The 16,389-nt window shown below is 44.6% G+C and overlaps 1 protein-coding gene across 7 annotated transcripts in view; it reads left to right on the top strand.

The window, feature by feature from the left end:
• LOC140904237 (uncharacterized) overlaps nucleotides 1–15,843 on the top strand; it is a 29,804-nt gene extending 13,961 nt beyond the window's left edge. The window contains exons 3-5 of one of the 7 annotated variants that reach the window (XM_073326699.2): nucleotides 9,735–9,848; nucleotides 10,244–11,653; nucleotides 12,856–15,843. In XM_073326699.2, the coding sequence (XP_073182800.1) occupies nucleotides 9,735–9,848; nucleotides 10,244–11,544 (1,415 nt within the window). In that variant the 3' untranslated portion in view covers nucleotides 11,545–11,653; nucleotides 12,856–15,843. Of the gene's footprint in view, nucleotides 1–9,731; nucleotides 9,849–10,243; nucleotides 11,654–12,855 lie in introns of those variants that run through there. The other 6 variants (XM_073326700.2, XM_073326695.2, XM_073326705.2 and 3 more) reach the window with 6 other exon arrangements.
• Nucleotides 15,844–16,389: the final 546 nt, after the last annotated feature.

Raw genomic sequence — 16,389 nt, 5'->3', positions numbered from 1 at the left:
CTCCTTTCTAAGGGCTTGTCTACACTTACATTTTATAGCGCTCTAACTTGCAGCAAATTTGAGCACATTAAAGCACTACTGTGGACAGGCTCCGAGCGCTTGGATCTATTCCCTTCATGGAGATTGATTACCAGGAGCTCTGGGAGAGTTCTTTCCCAGCTTTTGCGTGTGACCACACCTACACTTTGAAGTTTCAAGTGTAGACGTAGCCTCAGTTACTGCAAAATCCTTTTCTCTGGCCTTGACAAATGCAACCTTGCTCTGCTCATCTACATTCAGAAGTAAAAAACTACCTCCTTATCCTCAGTCATGACCTTTGAGGAAAGGTTGAAGGAATTGGGCAAGTTTAGTGTTGACAAAAGACTGAAGGGGGGGGGGGGCTGAGAACAGTCTTCAGATAAGAAGAGGGCTGTTACAAAGAGGGTGGAGATCAATTGTTTTCCATGTTCACTGATGGTCAGAGAAGAAGTGATTGGCTTGATCTGCAGCAAAGGAAATTTAGATTGGATATTAGGAGACAGTTTCTAACTATCAGAATAGGTAAGTTCTGGAATAGGTTACCAAGAGAGGTTGTGGAATCCCCCTCATTGGAGGTTTTTAACAACACATTAGATAAACACCTGTCATGAATGGTATACTTATGTTTGATCCTGTCTCAGGGCAGGGGGATGGACTTGATAACCTCTTGAGGTCCTTTCCAGTCCTATATTTTATGATTTTGTGATCCATTATCCTAGCCCTTTGCTTTGATCATTTATGCCCTCTTTCTTTCATTCTTTCTTTCTTAAAAAATATGTATGACTCAGCTTCCCCTCACATTTTGCTTTGTTACCCACTGAGTGTGAAGAAGTTAATTCCTTCCGTGCGACAGGGGAAGTAATGGCTATTGGAGAAAGGTAGGTCCGTCTCGTTTGGCATGGGTACTCTGTCAGGAATTGTCCACATAGGACAAGAGTGCCCTGGAGAAACAATGGAAGACAGACAGACTGGACACTGTAATGACTGTGAGCCAAGGGAAACAGACCATGGGAACACAGCAGGACTGCAACTTGGGACAGAGGGACTGGGCTATAAACAGGCTGTGCTTTAAGTTTGCTACTGCCCAGGGAGAAAGAAACAGAGATGCAATTGAGGAGTTTTTGGAAAAGCTGGGCAGATGACTTTGCCGACATGAACTTAAAGTTAAGTTTTGCTTTATCAGGCTAACCTGAGGATCCTTCAATCACGGCCATCCTTAGCCACAGGCAGCTGCGTAGGGCACCTGTATGTCTGGGGCACCACTCAGCCAGGAGCTGGGACAGACGGGAAGCAGTGGAGCATGGAAGAGCAGGGTTGGGTCCTGGAGAGAGCTGAATGTGCTGCCTGCATCACAGTCTGAGGGAAGGGACGGGCTGCTGGGGTCTCTGGGAAGGGGTGGGTGAAGGAACTCACCTGTGAGTGTGACTCTCTCCCCCGGCGTGAGGTGAGGCAAGCTGGGCGGCTCCAGCCGTATCCTTTGTTGCCCCCCCAACGTGCATTCTCCCCCCCACGGAGCACCCCTCTCTCCCCCGTCTCCTCCCCCCGGAGCACCCCGCTCTCCCCTCTCCCCTCTGGCAGGGCTTCGTTGGGTAAAACTTCTCGGGGGAGCTGGCTGGCTGCGTGCGGAGGAAGTGAAACTGAAAGTGACTCACTTTCTCTCCCTTTCTCAGCAGCCAGCCCACCCAGCAAGGGCTGGACTGGAACATGGTCACACACAGCTGGCTGGGCTAGGGAGAGGGCGACCAGATAGCATGTGTGAACAATCAGGACAGGAGGTTGGGATAGGGTGACCAGATGTCCCACTTTTATAGGGACAATCCCAATTTTGGGGTCTTTTTCTTATATAGGCTCCTATTACCCACCCACCCCAGTCCTGATTTCTCACACTTGCTGTCTGGTCACCCTAGGTGGGGGGTAATTGGTGCCTATACAAGAAAGAGCCCCAAATATCGGGACTGGCCCTATAAAATCAGGACATCTGGTCACCCTAGCTGGGGAGCGCGTCTCTCCCCCAGGCTGGCAGCGATCCAGCTCATCCGGGGGGAGCTGTGCAGGGCAGGATGAGCTGCTGTGGCTCCGTGGGTGCCCCGTCCCTGAGATCAGAAGCTGGGCTAACTTCACCATGGTCCGTTCGGCTGGTGGTGGCGCCGATTGGCACGTGATCAGACCTGAGGGCTTGCTGCTGCTGTGGCCACTCTGCACCCCAAGAGGTGGATTATGGGGTCCTGCAGCTTTCCACCTATCTCCTCCTCTACTGCAGCTGTCGGAGCCAAGCATGAAAGCAGTACTGTGTTGCCATTTAGATTGTCATTTAACAACTTTGCCAAAAATGCTTGCTAACAATCCTGAACCCAATTTCAATATTTTTTTTAAATCACTATCTTAGCCAAAAACAGAAAATTAAGTTGTTGACAATCATCTGGAGGTCCTGGTGATGTCAAAGAACTATGACGTGATCGGAATAACAGAGACTTGGTGGGATAACTCACATGACTGGAGTACTGTCATGGATGGTTATAAACTGTTCAGGAAGGACAGGCAGGGCAGAAAAGGTGGGGGAGTAGCACTGTATGTAAGGGAGCAGTATGACTGCTCAGAGCTCCGGTACGAAACTGTAGAAAAACCTGAGTGTCTCTGGATTCAGTTTAGAAGTGTGTGCAACAAGAGTGATGTAGTGGTGGGAGTCTGCTATAGACCACCGGACCAGGGGGATGAGGTAGATGAGGCTTTCTTCCGGCAGCTCACGGAAGCTACTAGATCGCATGCCCTGATTCTCATGGGTGACTTTAATTTTCCTGATATCTGCTGGGAGAGCAATACAGCGGTGCATAGACAATCCAGGAAGTTTTTGGAAAGCGTAGGGGACAATTTCCTGGCGCAAGTGCTAGAGGAGCCAACTGGGGGGGCGCTTTTCTTGACCTGCTGCTCACAAACCGGGTAGAATTAGTGGGGGAAGCAAAAGTGGATGGGAATCTGGGAGGCAGTGACCATGAGTTGGTTGAGTTCAGGATCCTGACGCAGGGAAGAAAGGTAAGCAGCAGGATACGGACCCTGGACTTCAGGAAAGCAGACTTCGACTCCCTCAGGGAACGGATGGCCAGGATCCCCTGGCGGACTAACTTGAAGGGGAAAGGAGTCCAGGAGAGCTGGCTGTATTTCAAGGAATCCCTGTTGAGGTTACAGGGACAAACCATCCCGATGAGTCGAAAGAATAGTAAATATGGCAGGCGACCAGCTTGGCTTAATGGTGAAATCCTAGCGGATCTTAAACATAAAAAAGAAGCTTACAAGAAGTGGAAGGTTGGACATATGACCAGGGAAGAGTATAAAAATATTGCTCGGGCATGTAGGAATGATATCAGGAGGGCCAAATCGCACCTGGAGCTGCAGCTAGCAAGAGATGTCAAGAGTAACAAGAAGGGTTTCTTCAGGTATGTTGGCAACAAGAAGAAAGCCAAGGAAAGTGGGGGCCCCTTACTGAATGAGGGAGGCAACCTAGTGACAGAGGATGTGGAAAAAGCTAATGTACTCAATGCTTTTTTTGCCTCTGTCTTCACTAACAAGGTCAGCTCCCAGACTGCTGCGCTGGGCATCACAAAATGGGGAAGAGATGGCCAGCCCTCTGTGGAGATAGAGGTGGTTAGGGACTATTTAGAAAAGCTGGACGTGCACAAGTCCATGGGGCCGGACAAGTTGCATCCGAGAGTGCTGAAGGAATTGGCGGCTGTGATTGCAGAGCCATTGGTCATTATCTTTGAAAACTCGTGGCGAACGGGGGAAGTCCTGGATGACTGGAAAAAGGCTAATGTAGTGCCAATCTTTAAAAAAGGGAAGAAGGAGGATCCAGGGAACTACAGGCCAGTCAGCCTCACCTCAGTCCCTAGAAAAATCATGGAGCAGGTCCTCAAAGAATCAATCCTGAAGCACTTACATGAGAGGAAAGTGATCAGGAACAGCCAGCATGGATTCACCAAGGGAAGGTCATGCCTGACTAATCTAATCGCCTTTTATGATGAGATTACTGGTTCTGTGGATGAAGGGAAAGCAGTGGATGTATTGTTTCTTGACTTTAGCAAAGCTTTTGACACGGTCTCCCACAGTATTCTTGTCAGCAAGTTAAGGAAGTATGGGCTGGATGAATGCACTATAAGGTGGGTAGAAAGCTGGCTAGATTGTCGGGCTCAACGGGTAGTGATCAATGGCTCCATGTCTAGTTGGCAGCCGGTATCAAGTGGAGTGCCCCAAGGGTCGGTCCTGGGGCCGGTTTTGTTCAATATCTTCATAAATGATCTGGAGGATGGTGTGGATTGCACTCTCAGCAAATTTGCGGATGATATTAAACTGGGAGGAGTGGTAGATACGCTGGAGAGGAGGGATAGGATACAGAAGGACCTAGACAAATTGGAGGATTGGGCCAAAAGAAATCTGATGAGGTTCAATAAGGATAAGTGCAGGGTCCTGCACTTAGGATGGAAGAATCCAATGCACCGCTACAGACTAGGGACCGAATGGCTAGGCAGCAGTTCTGCGGAAAAGGACCTAGGGGTGACAGTGGACGAGAAGCTGGATATGAGTCAGCAGTGTGCCCTTGTTGCCAAGAAGGCCAATGGCATTTTGGGATGTATAAATAGGGGCATAGCGAGCAGATTGAGGGACGTGATCGTTCCCCTCTATTCGACATTGGTGAGGCCTCATCTGGAGTACTGTGTCCAGTTTTGGGCCCCACACTACAAGAAGGATGTGGAAAAATTGGAGAGAGTCCAGCGAAGGGCAACAAAAATGATTAGGGGTCTAGAACACATGACTTATGAGGAGAGGCTGAGGGAGCTGGGATAGTTTAGTCTGCAGAAGAGAAGAATGAGGGGGGATTTGATAGCTGCTTTCAACTACCTGAAAGGGGGTTCCAAAGAGGATGGTCTAGACTGTTCTCAATGGTAGCAGATGACAGAACGAGGAGTAATGGTCTCAAGTTGCAGTGGGGGAGGTTTAGATTGGATATTAGGAAAAACTTTTTCACTAAGAGGGTGGTGAAACACTGGAATGCGTTACCTAGGGAGGTGGTAGAATCTCCTTCCTTAGAGGTTTTTAAGGTCAGGCTTGACAAAGCCCTGGCTGGGATGATTTAACTAGGAATTGGTCCTGCTTCGAGCAGGGGGTTGGACTAGATGACCTTCAGGTGTCCCTTCCAACCCTGATATTCTATGATTCTATGATTTGTGACAAGTTTGGTTTGGGGCAGGGAGTGGGCCAGTTTTCATCAGAGAAACAAACAATGCTGACTGGCTTTCCTATAGCCCTGTTACTGCTAAATAGAGCCCTCCAACAACTGGAATATGCTCGGTTTTAGAGCAGCAGCCGTGTTAGTCTGTATTCGCAAAAAGAAAAGGAGGACTTTTGGCACCTTAGAGACTAACCAATTTATTTGAGGATGTATTCAGTGGAAAATACAGTGAGGAGAAATCTCCTCACTGTACTTTCCACTTTATGCATCTGATGAAGTGAGCTGTAGCTCACGAAAGCTTATGCTCAAATAAATTGGTTAGTCTCTAAGGTGCCACAAGTCCTCCTTTTCTTTTTGTAATATGCTCATCTCCTGACTAGTGTATAGAGTGACCGTATGTTGTACCAAGATTCTCTTGATTTTTTCCCAGGGAGTCAGGATAGCTTTTGCCAGCCCAGAGGTTGGGCAGCCAATGTCTTACGTTTTCGCAATGTTTGTCCAACTTTCATAAAGTAAATACACGGTTAATGTGAGTTTAAAAGGCCAGGGACATGTCCTTGTGAAGAACCCGTGCAGCAGATCATGCTAGAGCTGGGAAAATGTCCAGTTTCGATGGAACTGTAGAGGCGGGGATGGATCATGTATTTCTGGCCGGGCCCCAAGTGTGCTGCTATTGCGAATGTCTTTCCAAACAAAGACGAGGCACAATAGGGGGCTCCGGTAGCATTTCTGTGCTGCCTTCACCTAGATGCGATGGTTCTGTGCTGACTTCATTTTGGTCACTTTGTGCTTTACCTAGAAATAAAACTAGGGTTATATTTTCTCACTGCTTGGAAACCCAGCTTATTAAACTGGATAATGCCATTGATCTAGTTACAGTATGAGGTGGATAGAGAGTTGTAACTAATATTCAGACTGACGTCCACCGTACATTTAAAACTAAAAAGTGGCTTTGTAAAAATGACACGGGTTTCCAACTCTGCCGTGTCTCAGTCAGGGTGGAGCACCTTGTGGGGTGTCTTCACACTAGCTCAAGGTCACAGGCTCACCGCTACCCTGTATTAGTTATTTTAAATAATATTTCCGATAATCTGACAATAATTTAAACAGTTATTTCTCTAAAAAAGTTATGTCGTATCGAAAACAACTTTCGGGGTCACAAAAAAGAAAACAGAAAGATGAAATAGGATTAGCTGTACAAGCACAGAAGGGTTCTATACTTAAGTTTGTATGTCATGAAAACAATGAAGTTGATCAAGATCATCAGGTAACTGCCAAAGAAAATTTTTATGCAGACGAAGCTCAAGAAATGCAACAACACACAGAACAATCATTTGAAACAGATGAAGACACAAAACAAGAAATTACAACAGTTGAAACTGTACTAGCATGGGATATAGATGACATTGGCGCATGGCCGCAATCTTTAAACAACGAATTACATGCCGTTATACTTGAGAAAGGCCCTGTGAGAATAAAAGGTCTTGAATATCCTAAAGACATTAGAGGTAGGAAATTCACAGAAAACAATTACTACAAAAGACTTTCTAATGGTGAAATTGTCAACAGATGGTGGCTTGTGTACTCTAAATGCAAGGATGCTGCATTTTGTTTCCCATGAAAGATTTTCAATAGTTGCTATTTTAAGATCGCAACCATGGGTATTAATGATTGGAAAAATCTTAGTCACACGTTACTGCAACATGAAAACGCACAACACCACATTGAAAGTATGCTCAAGTGGTGTGATCTGAGTGTAAGGTTAAAAAATCAGACAACTCTTGATGCCCTAAATCAAAGATTGCTGGAGTCCAAGAAATAGCATTGGCATCGTGCTCTTGAATGTCTATGATCTATTGTTGAATATCTATCAACAAACCATCTTACTTTTAGAGGAAGGGTTGAGAAATTATTCCAGCCCCAAAATGACAATTTTGGGGACCTTGTACAACTGCTGGAAAAATTTGACACAGTGATGAGTGAACATCTCCAAAAAGTGACTGAAAATGAAATACATGACCACTATTTGGGACCAAGAATTCAAAATGAACTGATCATGCTAATGTGTGATAAAGTGAAAGACAAAATTGTTTCATTGATTACTTTGGCAAAATATTTTGCCATAATTCTAGATTACACTCTGGACATAAGTCATCAAGAACAGATGTCGTTAGTAGTGAGATTTGTCTACTAGTGAGATTTGTCACATTAGTGATTCAGCACAGATTACAGTTAATGCATCCGATGAAGTGAGCTGTAGCTCACGAAAGCTTATGTTCATATAAATTTGCTAGTCTCTAAGGTGCCACAAGGACTCCTTTTCTTTTTAGTTAAGGAACCGTTTACCAAATTTTTAGAAGTAGAGGACACAACAGGTTTTGGACTTCTTCAAGCTCTCCTTGATGAACTAAAATGAATGGGATTGTCCGTAATGAATATTAGAGGACAAGGCTATGATAATGGTGCCAATATGAGAGGAAGCATTTCTGGCATGCAAGCTAGATTGCTGGCAGAAAATCCACAAGACTTTTTTGTTCTGTGTGCACGCCACAGCCTTAATTTGATTTTGTGTGATATGGCCAAGTCTTCTGTAGAAGTTATTTCTTTTTTTGGTTTGCTGCAACGCATTTATGTGCTCTTTTCAGCTTCCACTCAATGATGACAAATATTCAAAGCACATGTCAATGGTATTACCGTTAACCCTCTATCTGAGACATGCTGGGAAAGCAGAATGCAAAAACGTTGAGATATCAATCTGAGGAAGTTTACGAAGCACTGGTTGCTATTTCGGAAGAAGCCAGAGATCCAAAAGCTAAAAGTGAAACACAGTCATTGGCCTCTGAAATATCCAGCTTCAAGTTTCTAACATCTGTTGTAATCTGGTATGACATTCTTGTTAAAATCGCAAGTGTAAGCAAAATAATGTAGAGTCCAATGATGCAGCTTGATTCAACACTTACCTTACTAAACAACACACAAGACTTTTTAGTGAAATACAGAGAAAATGAACTCAAAGAAGCACAGGTTACAGCAAGAGAGCTTGCACAGTTCCCTCGGTGCAGAATCAAAACTTCCATGTCTGAATGTGACACAAGTTTCAAGGGAGAAACGGCAAGTGGAATATGAAGGAGCAGATGAGCCCATAGATGATCCAGAAAAGAAATTTGAGGTTGAAGTTTTTAATGTTGTGATGGATAAAGCAATATCTGCTGTTGATGAAAGGTTCAATACCTTACAAGTACACCATGAACAGTTTGGATTTTTGTATGACATAACTAAATTCAATGAAATAAGAAAATAAGAGCAGCAAATTACAAAGTGCAAGAACCTAGAGAGCCTCCTGAAGCACAGTGATAGTTTTGATTTAAATGGACTTGACCTGTACAAAGAATTGAGTACATTGTCATCAATGTTGCCACATGCAAAATCAGTGGTGGACATAGAATCATAGAATATCAGGGTTGGAAGGGACCTCAGGAGGTCATCTAGTCCAACCCCCTGCTCGAAGCAGGACCAATCCCCAATTTTTGCCCCAGATCCCTAAATGGCCCCCCTCAAGGATTGAACTCACAACCCTAGGTTTAGCAGGCCAATGCTCAAGCCACTGAGCTATCCCTCCCACCCACATTGTACAGTTTATTCATACCAGCAAACTTGTTGACATATATCCTAATGTGTACATTGCCACTCGCATTCTACTGACAATTCCTGTAACAGTAGCATCAGGAGAACTGACTTTCTCAAAACTAAAACTCATTAAAAACTATCTCAGTTCTAAATGAGTCAGGAACGCTTGACTGGTCTTGCTATCCTTGCAATAGAACAAGACATCACTTTGTCTTTGTCATATGATGGCATTATTACTGATTTTGCAGCCAAAGAGGCCAGAAGGATTGCTTTTAATTAAAAACAAATCCTTGTTTCAATACCTCTTCATAGAAATTTTCAGTAAAATGTTGACAAATTTAAAAAAATTTATATTATTTGCATCATTCTGTCATTAAATCAGAATTTTTTCTATAGTACTACTTCTTGAGTGCAAGTATAGTCCGTCAGCATTACAGTGTGCTTAATTACGTTAAACTGTTTTTAATGAAGTGCATGTGGCAAGTTTTCCAATACTGTAAGCTTATGTTTGTGTTGCTAAGAGTAAGTAGGGCATGGGGCACCAGTTTAATAATCCCACCTAGGGCACCGTAAATCCTAAGGATGGCCCTCCCTTCAATCCTGTATTCTAGTTGTCTAATAAATGCCAGCTCGTTTTGAAAAAAGCTGTCAGGTTTTGCTGAAAATGCCTACTGGTTTCATCACCTTCTAAAGAGATGAAGTCACTACCAGGAGTCTGAAATCATTTGGACTCACTGGAGAGCCACGATGAGAAAAACAGGTGCTGCCACCCGAAGGCCTGGAGCTGTTGGGCTTGCCCTGGGAGGACTCTGAGCCTACATGAAAGGGGACAGTCCCAGAGAGGCTATGTTTTATTTCTTTTCAGCAGGGTTTGCAATTTCCAAAGCTGACATGATGTCCCAGCTGGAACAAGGAAAAGAGTCATGGGTCCCAGATCTCCAGGGATCTGAGGAAAGAGAGATGCTGAGAAGTGCCTTCACAGGTGAGGAATTATTAAACTAATTCAAACACTGTCAGTGGCCAAAGCTGTGATACTCTACAAACACCTTAGGAGTTCTCTGAGTTCAGGGTTGTCCCCAGCAGGTGCCAGAACTTCAGGGCAGATCTCACTTATGGCTTCCTACCCACCCAGACTGACACCAGGGAGTAGCTTTCCCCCCATCCCACTGAGTGTCTGGGTGGAATGTGGAGGCAGAATTGATCCCACTGAGTGTCTGGATGGAATATGGAGGCAGAATTGATCCCCTCCTCCCCACTCTGGGGAAAGTGTTTGGGGAAATTCAGCTCCTGATTTTTATTTTCCATCTCTCCAACATTTACTTTGGTTTGCTGTCCCCGTCTCCATCCCTCTGTCTGAGGTTTCTCTCTTTACGCCAGCAGGTGATGGGATAATGGGTAAGAACGAGGAGCAGAGTCCTCACCAGAAAGATGCTGAGCAAGTGAAAGCACGTGGAGCATCATCACGAAGGTCCAAAGGGAATGTGTCCAGGAGCCATGAGCAGGGTAAAGCCTGTGACAGGCAGCACAGGCCAGAGAGGCAGCAGGGAAACAAACCACAGGAGAAAGTTGGTAAATCCATTAATTGTCAGGGAACTCAAAAGGACCTCAAGGAAATCACCAGTCAGCAGAGAATCCTCAAGGGGAAGAGAAAAAATACATGCAGTGAGTGTGGGAAAAACTTCAATTACCGCTCAGGCCTTATTAGACATGAGATAATCCACACAAAAGAGAGACCCCATGAGTGCTGTGAGTGTGGGAAAAGCTTCAATCAGACCTCAGCCCTTATTAGACATCAGCGAATACACAGAGGAGAGAGACCATACAAATGCCATGAGTGTGGGAAAAACTTCCCTGACAGCTCAACCCTTATTAAACATCAGAGAATCCACACTGGGGAGAGACCTTATGGATGCTGTGAGTGTGGGAAAAGCTTCACTCAGAGCTCAGCCCTTATTACACATAAGAGAATCCACACTGGGGAAAGACACTATAAATGCTGTGAGTGTGGGAAAAGTTTCACTCAGAGCTCTGCCCTTATTACACATCAGAGACTTCACACTGGGGAAAAACCCTATGAATGCTGTGAGTGTGGGAAAAACTTCACTGACAGCTCAGCCCTTATTAAACATCAGAGAATCCACACAAAGGAGAGACCCTATGAGTGCTGCGAGTGCGGGAAAAGCTTTACTCAGAGCTCAGACCTTACTACCCATCAGAGAATCCACACAGGAGAGAGGCCCTATGAGTGCTGTGAGTGTGGGAAAAGGTTCACTCAGAGCTCAGACCTTACTACACATCAGAGAATCCACACTGGGGAAAGCCCTTATGAATGCTGTGAGTGTGGGAAAGGCTTCACGCAGAGCTCAGCCCTTATTACACATCAGAGAATCCACACGGGAGAGCGACCCTATGAATGTTGTGAGTGTGGGAAAAACTTCACTGACTGTTCAGCCCTTCTTAAACATCAGAGAATCCACACCGGGGAGAGACCCTATGAATGCTCTGAATGCGGGAAAAGCTTCACTCAGAGCTCAGCCCTTATTACACATAAGAGACTTCACACAGGAGAGAGACCCTATGTATGTGCTGAGTGTGGGAAAAACTTCACTCGGAGCTCCGCCCTTATCTATCATCAGAGAATCCATAAGGGAGACAAACACCATAAAAACCTTGTCTAGGGATGTTGAAAGATTTTTTTTTTTTTAGTTAATACTTTTGCTAATTCCCGCTGTGACCTTTAAGGCTGTTTGCATGATTTGCTTCACCATCATCTTTCAACTCTCCCAGGTGAGTTGCCCACTTTTGCCTTTTGCCACTCATCCTTCTATGGGGTGGATTCTGTGGTCCTTTCTATCATCTCCATTGTCCTATGAGTCATGGAAGTGTGTGTCCTTTACCAGAAATGTGTATCAGCCCCAGGTGGAGGAGATAGGGGTGACCTTATGTAGCTACATTGGGATAGAATCTACCTGGGCCTCATCACTGTGGAGTTAGCAAGAATTAGCAATCATGATGTAAATACACAACAATTCTTTCAGTAAACAAATAGCCCATGTATAGTGGCCAGAGATATCTAGCATGTTTCCTCATGACCTGCCCTAAACTCCATCACTTTTCTTAGTCTAAACTGACCTGGAGCATCTCAATTATACTGTTCCTCCCACTGCAAAGTTACTCTTAGAGTCACCAAGTTCCCTTCTGGGGACAGATTGTCTCAGTTGCAGTTGTTCTCAAGTGGCCTTGTGTTGCGCAAAACAGCAGTTATTCTTTGTACCGTTATTCTCATTTAAAATATATTTGAATATAATGAAGAGCAGAAACATGGGCACACACACACACACAAGTGTCATTTCAACCTCTATGACAGTGGAAGGATAAAGGGTGACTCAGAGGGAGTCCCTGCTTCCCATCACCCCAGAACTGTTACCTTCACTCTGAGCCATGCACATTTTATCTTCTTCATATTCTACCCCTCCACCTCTCCAAAAATCAGGTAATGCAGTATTTTCAGCTCTCTGTGCTTGGGAATGCTGCTTTGATTTGTTTGATTTAAATAAAAAGAAAAGGAGTACTTACAATTTGGAAATTGGACACAATTAACTTAGGCTTGAATAGAGACTGGGAGTGCTTGAGTCATTATACTAAGTGAAACTATTTCCCCTTGTTTATTCCTCCCCCCCCCCCCGACTCTTCCTCAGACGTGCTTGTTAACTCCTGGAAATGTGCTGGAAATGGCCCACCTTGATTATCACTTCAAAAGGTTTTCTCTCCCCCCACCCCACTCTCCTGCTGGTAATAGCTCATCTTAAGTGATCACTCTCCCTACAATGTATATTTTTTCATGGTCTGTGTGTATATAAAATCTCCTCACTGTACTTTCCACTTTATGCATCCGATGAAGTGAGCTGTAGCTCACGAAAGCTTATGCTCAAATAAATTGGTTAATCTCTAAGGTGCCACAAGTCCTCCTTTTCTTTTTGTGAATACAGACTAACATGGCTGCTACTCTGAAACCTGTCGTTATGCAAGGCACTGCATTTAGCCGTATGGAGTGGAAATCTATCAACTTCATGAAAAAACTTGTACAGATACAGACAGACATCATCTTTCTTTCCAAATGCAAACAGATGGACATCATACCAAAAGGACTGAAGGTAAAAAATCCATTACAATCTACATACCACACAGACTATGCTGACAGCTTGTGCCACACGCTCTCAAAGAAACTGCGGAACCACCTGATCAACATCCTCTACAGCAAACAGGGAGAGATTAAGAATGAGCTCTCAAAACTGGATACTCTCATAAAAAAACAACCTTCAACAAAAACTTCCTCATGGCTGGACTTTACTAAAACTAGATAAGCCATTTACAACACACACTTTGCTTCTCTACAAAAGAAAAAGGACATTAAATTATCTAAACTACTACATGCCACAAGGGGCCACAGCAAGGGTTCCCTTAACCCACCCAGCAATATTGTTAATCTATCCAACTATACTCTTAACCTAGCAGAAGAATCTGTCCTATATCAGGGCCTCTCCTTCTGCCCCTCCACCCCCACGAACATGATACAGTTCTGTATCCTAGAATCCTATTTTCGACATCTCTGACTCAAGGAATATTTCCAACACACCTCTGAACAACATACTAACCCACAGAGACCTTCCTACCAACACTACAAAAAGAAGGATTCTAGGTGGACTCCTCCTGAAGGTCGAAACAGCAGACTGAACTTCTACATAGAGTGCTTCCGCCGACGTGCACGGGCTGAATCTGTGGAAAAGCAACATCACTTGCCCCATAACCTCAGCCATGCAGAACACAATGCCATCCACAGCCTCAGAAACAACTCTGACATCATAATCAAAAAGGCTGACAAAGGAGGTGCTGTCATCATCTTGAATAGGTCAGAATATGAACAAGAAGCTGCTCAGCAGTTCTTCAACACCACTTTCTACAAGCCATTACCCTCTGATCCCACTGAGGGTTACCAAAAGAAACTACAGCATTTGCTCAAGAAACTCCCTGAAAAAGCACAAGAACAAATCCACACAGACACACCCCTGGAACCCCGACCTGGGATATTCTATCTACTACCCAAGATCTATAAACCTGGAAATCCTGAGCGCCCCATCATCTCAGGCATTGGCACCCTGACAGCAGGATTGTCTGGCTGTGTAGACTCCCTCCTCAGGCCCTACGCTACCAGCACTCCCAGCTATCTTTGAGACACCACTGACTTCCTGAGGAAACTACAATCCCTTGGTGATCTTCCTGAAAACACCATCCTGGCCACTATGGATGTAGAAGCCCTCTACGCCAACATTCCACACAAAGATGGACTACAAGCCGTCAAGAACACTATCCCCGATAATGTTACGGCTAACCTGGTGGCTGAACTTTGTGACTTTGTCCTTACCCATAACCATTTTACATTTGGGGACAATGTATACCTTCAGATCAGCGGCACTGCTATGGGTACCCGCATGGCCCCGCAGTATGCCAACATTTTTATGGCTGACTTAGAACAACACTTCCTCAGCTCTCGTCCCCTAACGTCCCTACTCTACTTGCGCTACATTGATGACATCTTCATCATCTGGACCCATGGAAAAGAAGCCCTTGAGGAATTCCACCATGATTTCAACAATTTCCATCCCACCATCAACCTCAGCCTGGTCCAGTCCACACAAGAGATCCACTTCCTGGACACTACAATGCTAATAAGCGATGGTCACATAAACACCATCCTATACCAGAAACTTACTGACCGCTATTCCTACCTACATGCCTCCAGCTTTCACCCAGACCACACCACACGATCCATTGTCTACAGCCAAGCTCTGCGATACAACCACATTTGCTCCAACCCCTCAGACAGAGACAAACACCCACAAGATCTCTTTCAAGCATTCTTACAACTACAATACCCACCTGCTGAAGTGAAGAAACAGATTGATAGAGCCAGAAGAGTACCCAGAAGTCACCTACTACAGGACAGGCCCAACAAAGAAAATAACAGAACCCACCTAACCATCACCTTCAGCCCCCAACTAAAACCTCTCCAACACATTATCAAGGATCTACAACCTATCCTGAAGGATGACCCATCACTCTCACAAATCTTGGGAGACAGGCCAGTCCTTGCATACAGACAGCCCCCCAACCTGAAGCAAATACTCACCAGCAACCACACACCACACAACAGAATCACTAACCCAGGAACCTATCCTTGCAACAAAGCCCGTTGCCAACTGTGCCCACATATCTATTCAGGGGACACCATCATAGGGCCTAATCACATCAGCCACACGATCAGAGGCTCATTCACCTGCACATCTACCAATGTGATATATGCCATCATGTGCCAGCAATGCCCCTCTGCCATGTACATTGGTCAAACTGGACAGTCTCTACGTAAAAGAATAAATGGACACAAATCAGATGTCAAGAATTATAACATTCATAAACCAGTCAGAGAACACTTCAATCTCTCTGGTCACTCAATTTCTGACCTCAAAGTGACTATCCTTCAACAAAAAAACTTCAAAAACAGACTCCAACAAGAGACTGCTGAATTGGAATTAATTTGCAAATTGGATACAATTAACTTAGGCTTGAATAGAGACTGGGAGAGCTTGAGTCATTATACTAAGTGAAACTATTTCCCCTTGTTTATTCCTCCGCCCCCCGCACCCCCCAACTCTTCCTCAGACGTTCTTGTTAACTCCTGGAAATGTGCTGGAAATGGCCCACCTTGATTATCACTTCAAAAGGTTTTCTTTCCCCCCACCCCACTCTCCTGCTGGTAATAGCTCATCTTAAGTGATCACTCTCCTTACAATGTATATTTTTTCATGGTCTGTGTGTATATAAAATCTCACTGTACTTTCCACTTTATGCGTCAGATGAAGTGAGCTGTAGCTCACGAAGCTTATGCTCAAATAAATTGGTTAGTCTCTAAGGTGCCACAAGTACTCCTTTTCTTTTTGCGAATACAGACTAACACGGCTGCTACTCTGAAACCTTTGATTTAAATCAGACTCATGGGGGGCAGGAGATGGAAGTGTCACAGATACAGAAGGGGAATTCAAATGGGTCCCAAACACAGTGTGATCATTCAGATCATTTTCATCCTAGTTTCCATTTATTGACAAAGCCACTTATGGGAAGGTTGGCTGTGGGTCACCCCGACCCCCACTCCATTATGATGATGCTAAAAACATTTGTAAATAACACAATTTAAGAATGAGACAGCGCTCAATGAATCAGGTTTAAATGGACCAGTGGAGAATGGGATGGGAGAATCTCTTGTCCTGATTCTCAGCCATCAGAAGTAACCTGCTTTGGAATTTCATTTCACCTGAAAATTAAAGTATCTTGTACCTCTCTCTGATCTGGATTTTCCATCTTTCCTGAAGGCTGTTTGGTCATAGAACTGGATATTAATTTTGGTTCACAGAATGTACCTCAGATTTTGTGAGGACTTCGAGACAAATGATCATTTGCTAATGTCATCA

The sequence above is a fragment of the Lepidochelys kempii genome, chromosome 28 (genome assembly GCF_965140285.1).
Source record: "Lepidochelys kempii isolate rLepKem1 chromosome 28, rLepKem1.hap1, whole genome shotgun sequence".
NCBI lineage: Eukaryota > Metazoa > Chordata > Testudines > Cheloniidae > Lepidochelys > Lepidochelys kempii.
Note: the sequence above shows the minus strand (reverse complement) of the source record. Positions and strands in the feature narration are given on the sequence as shown.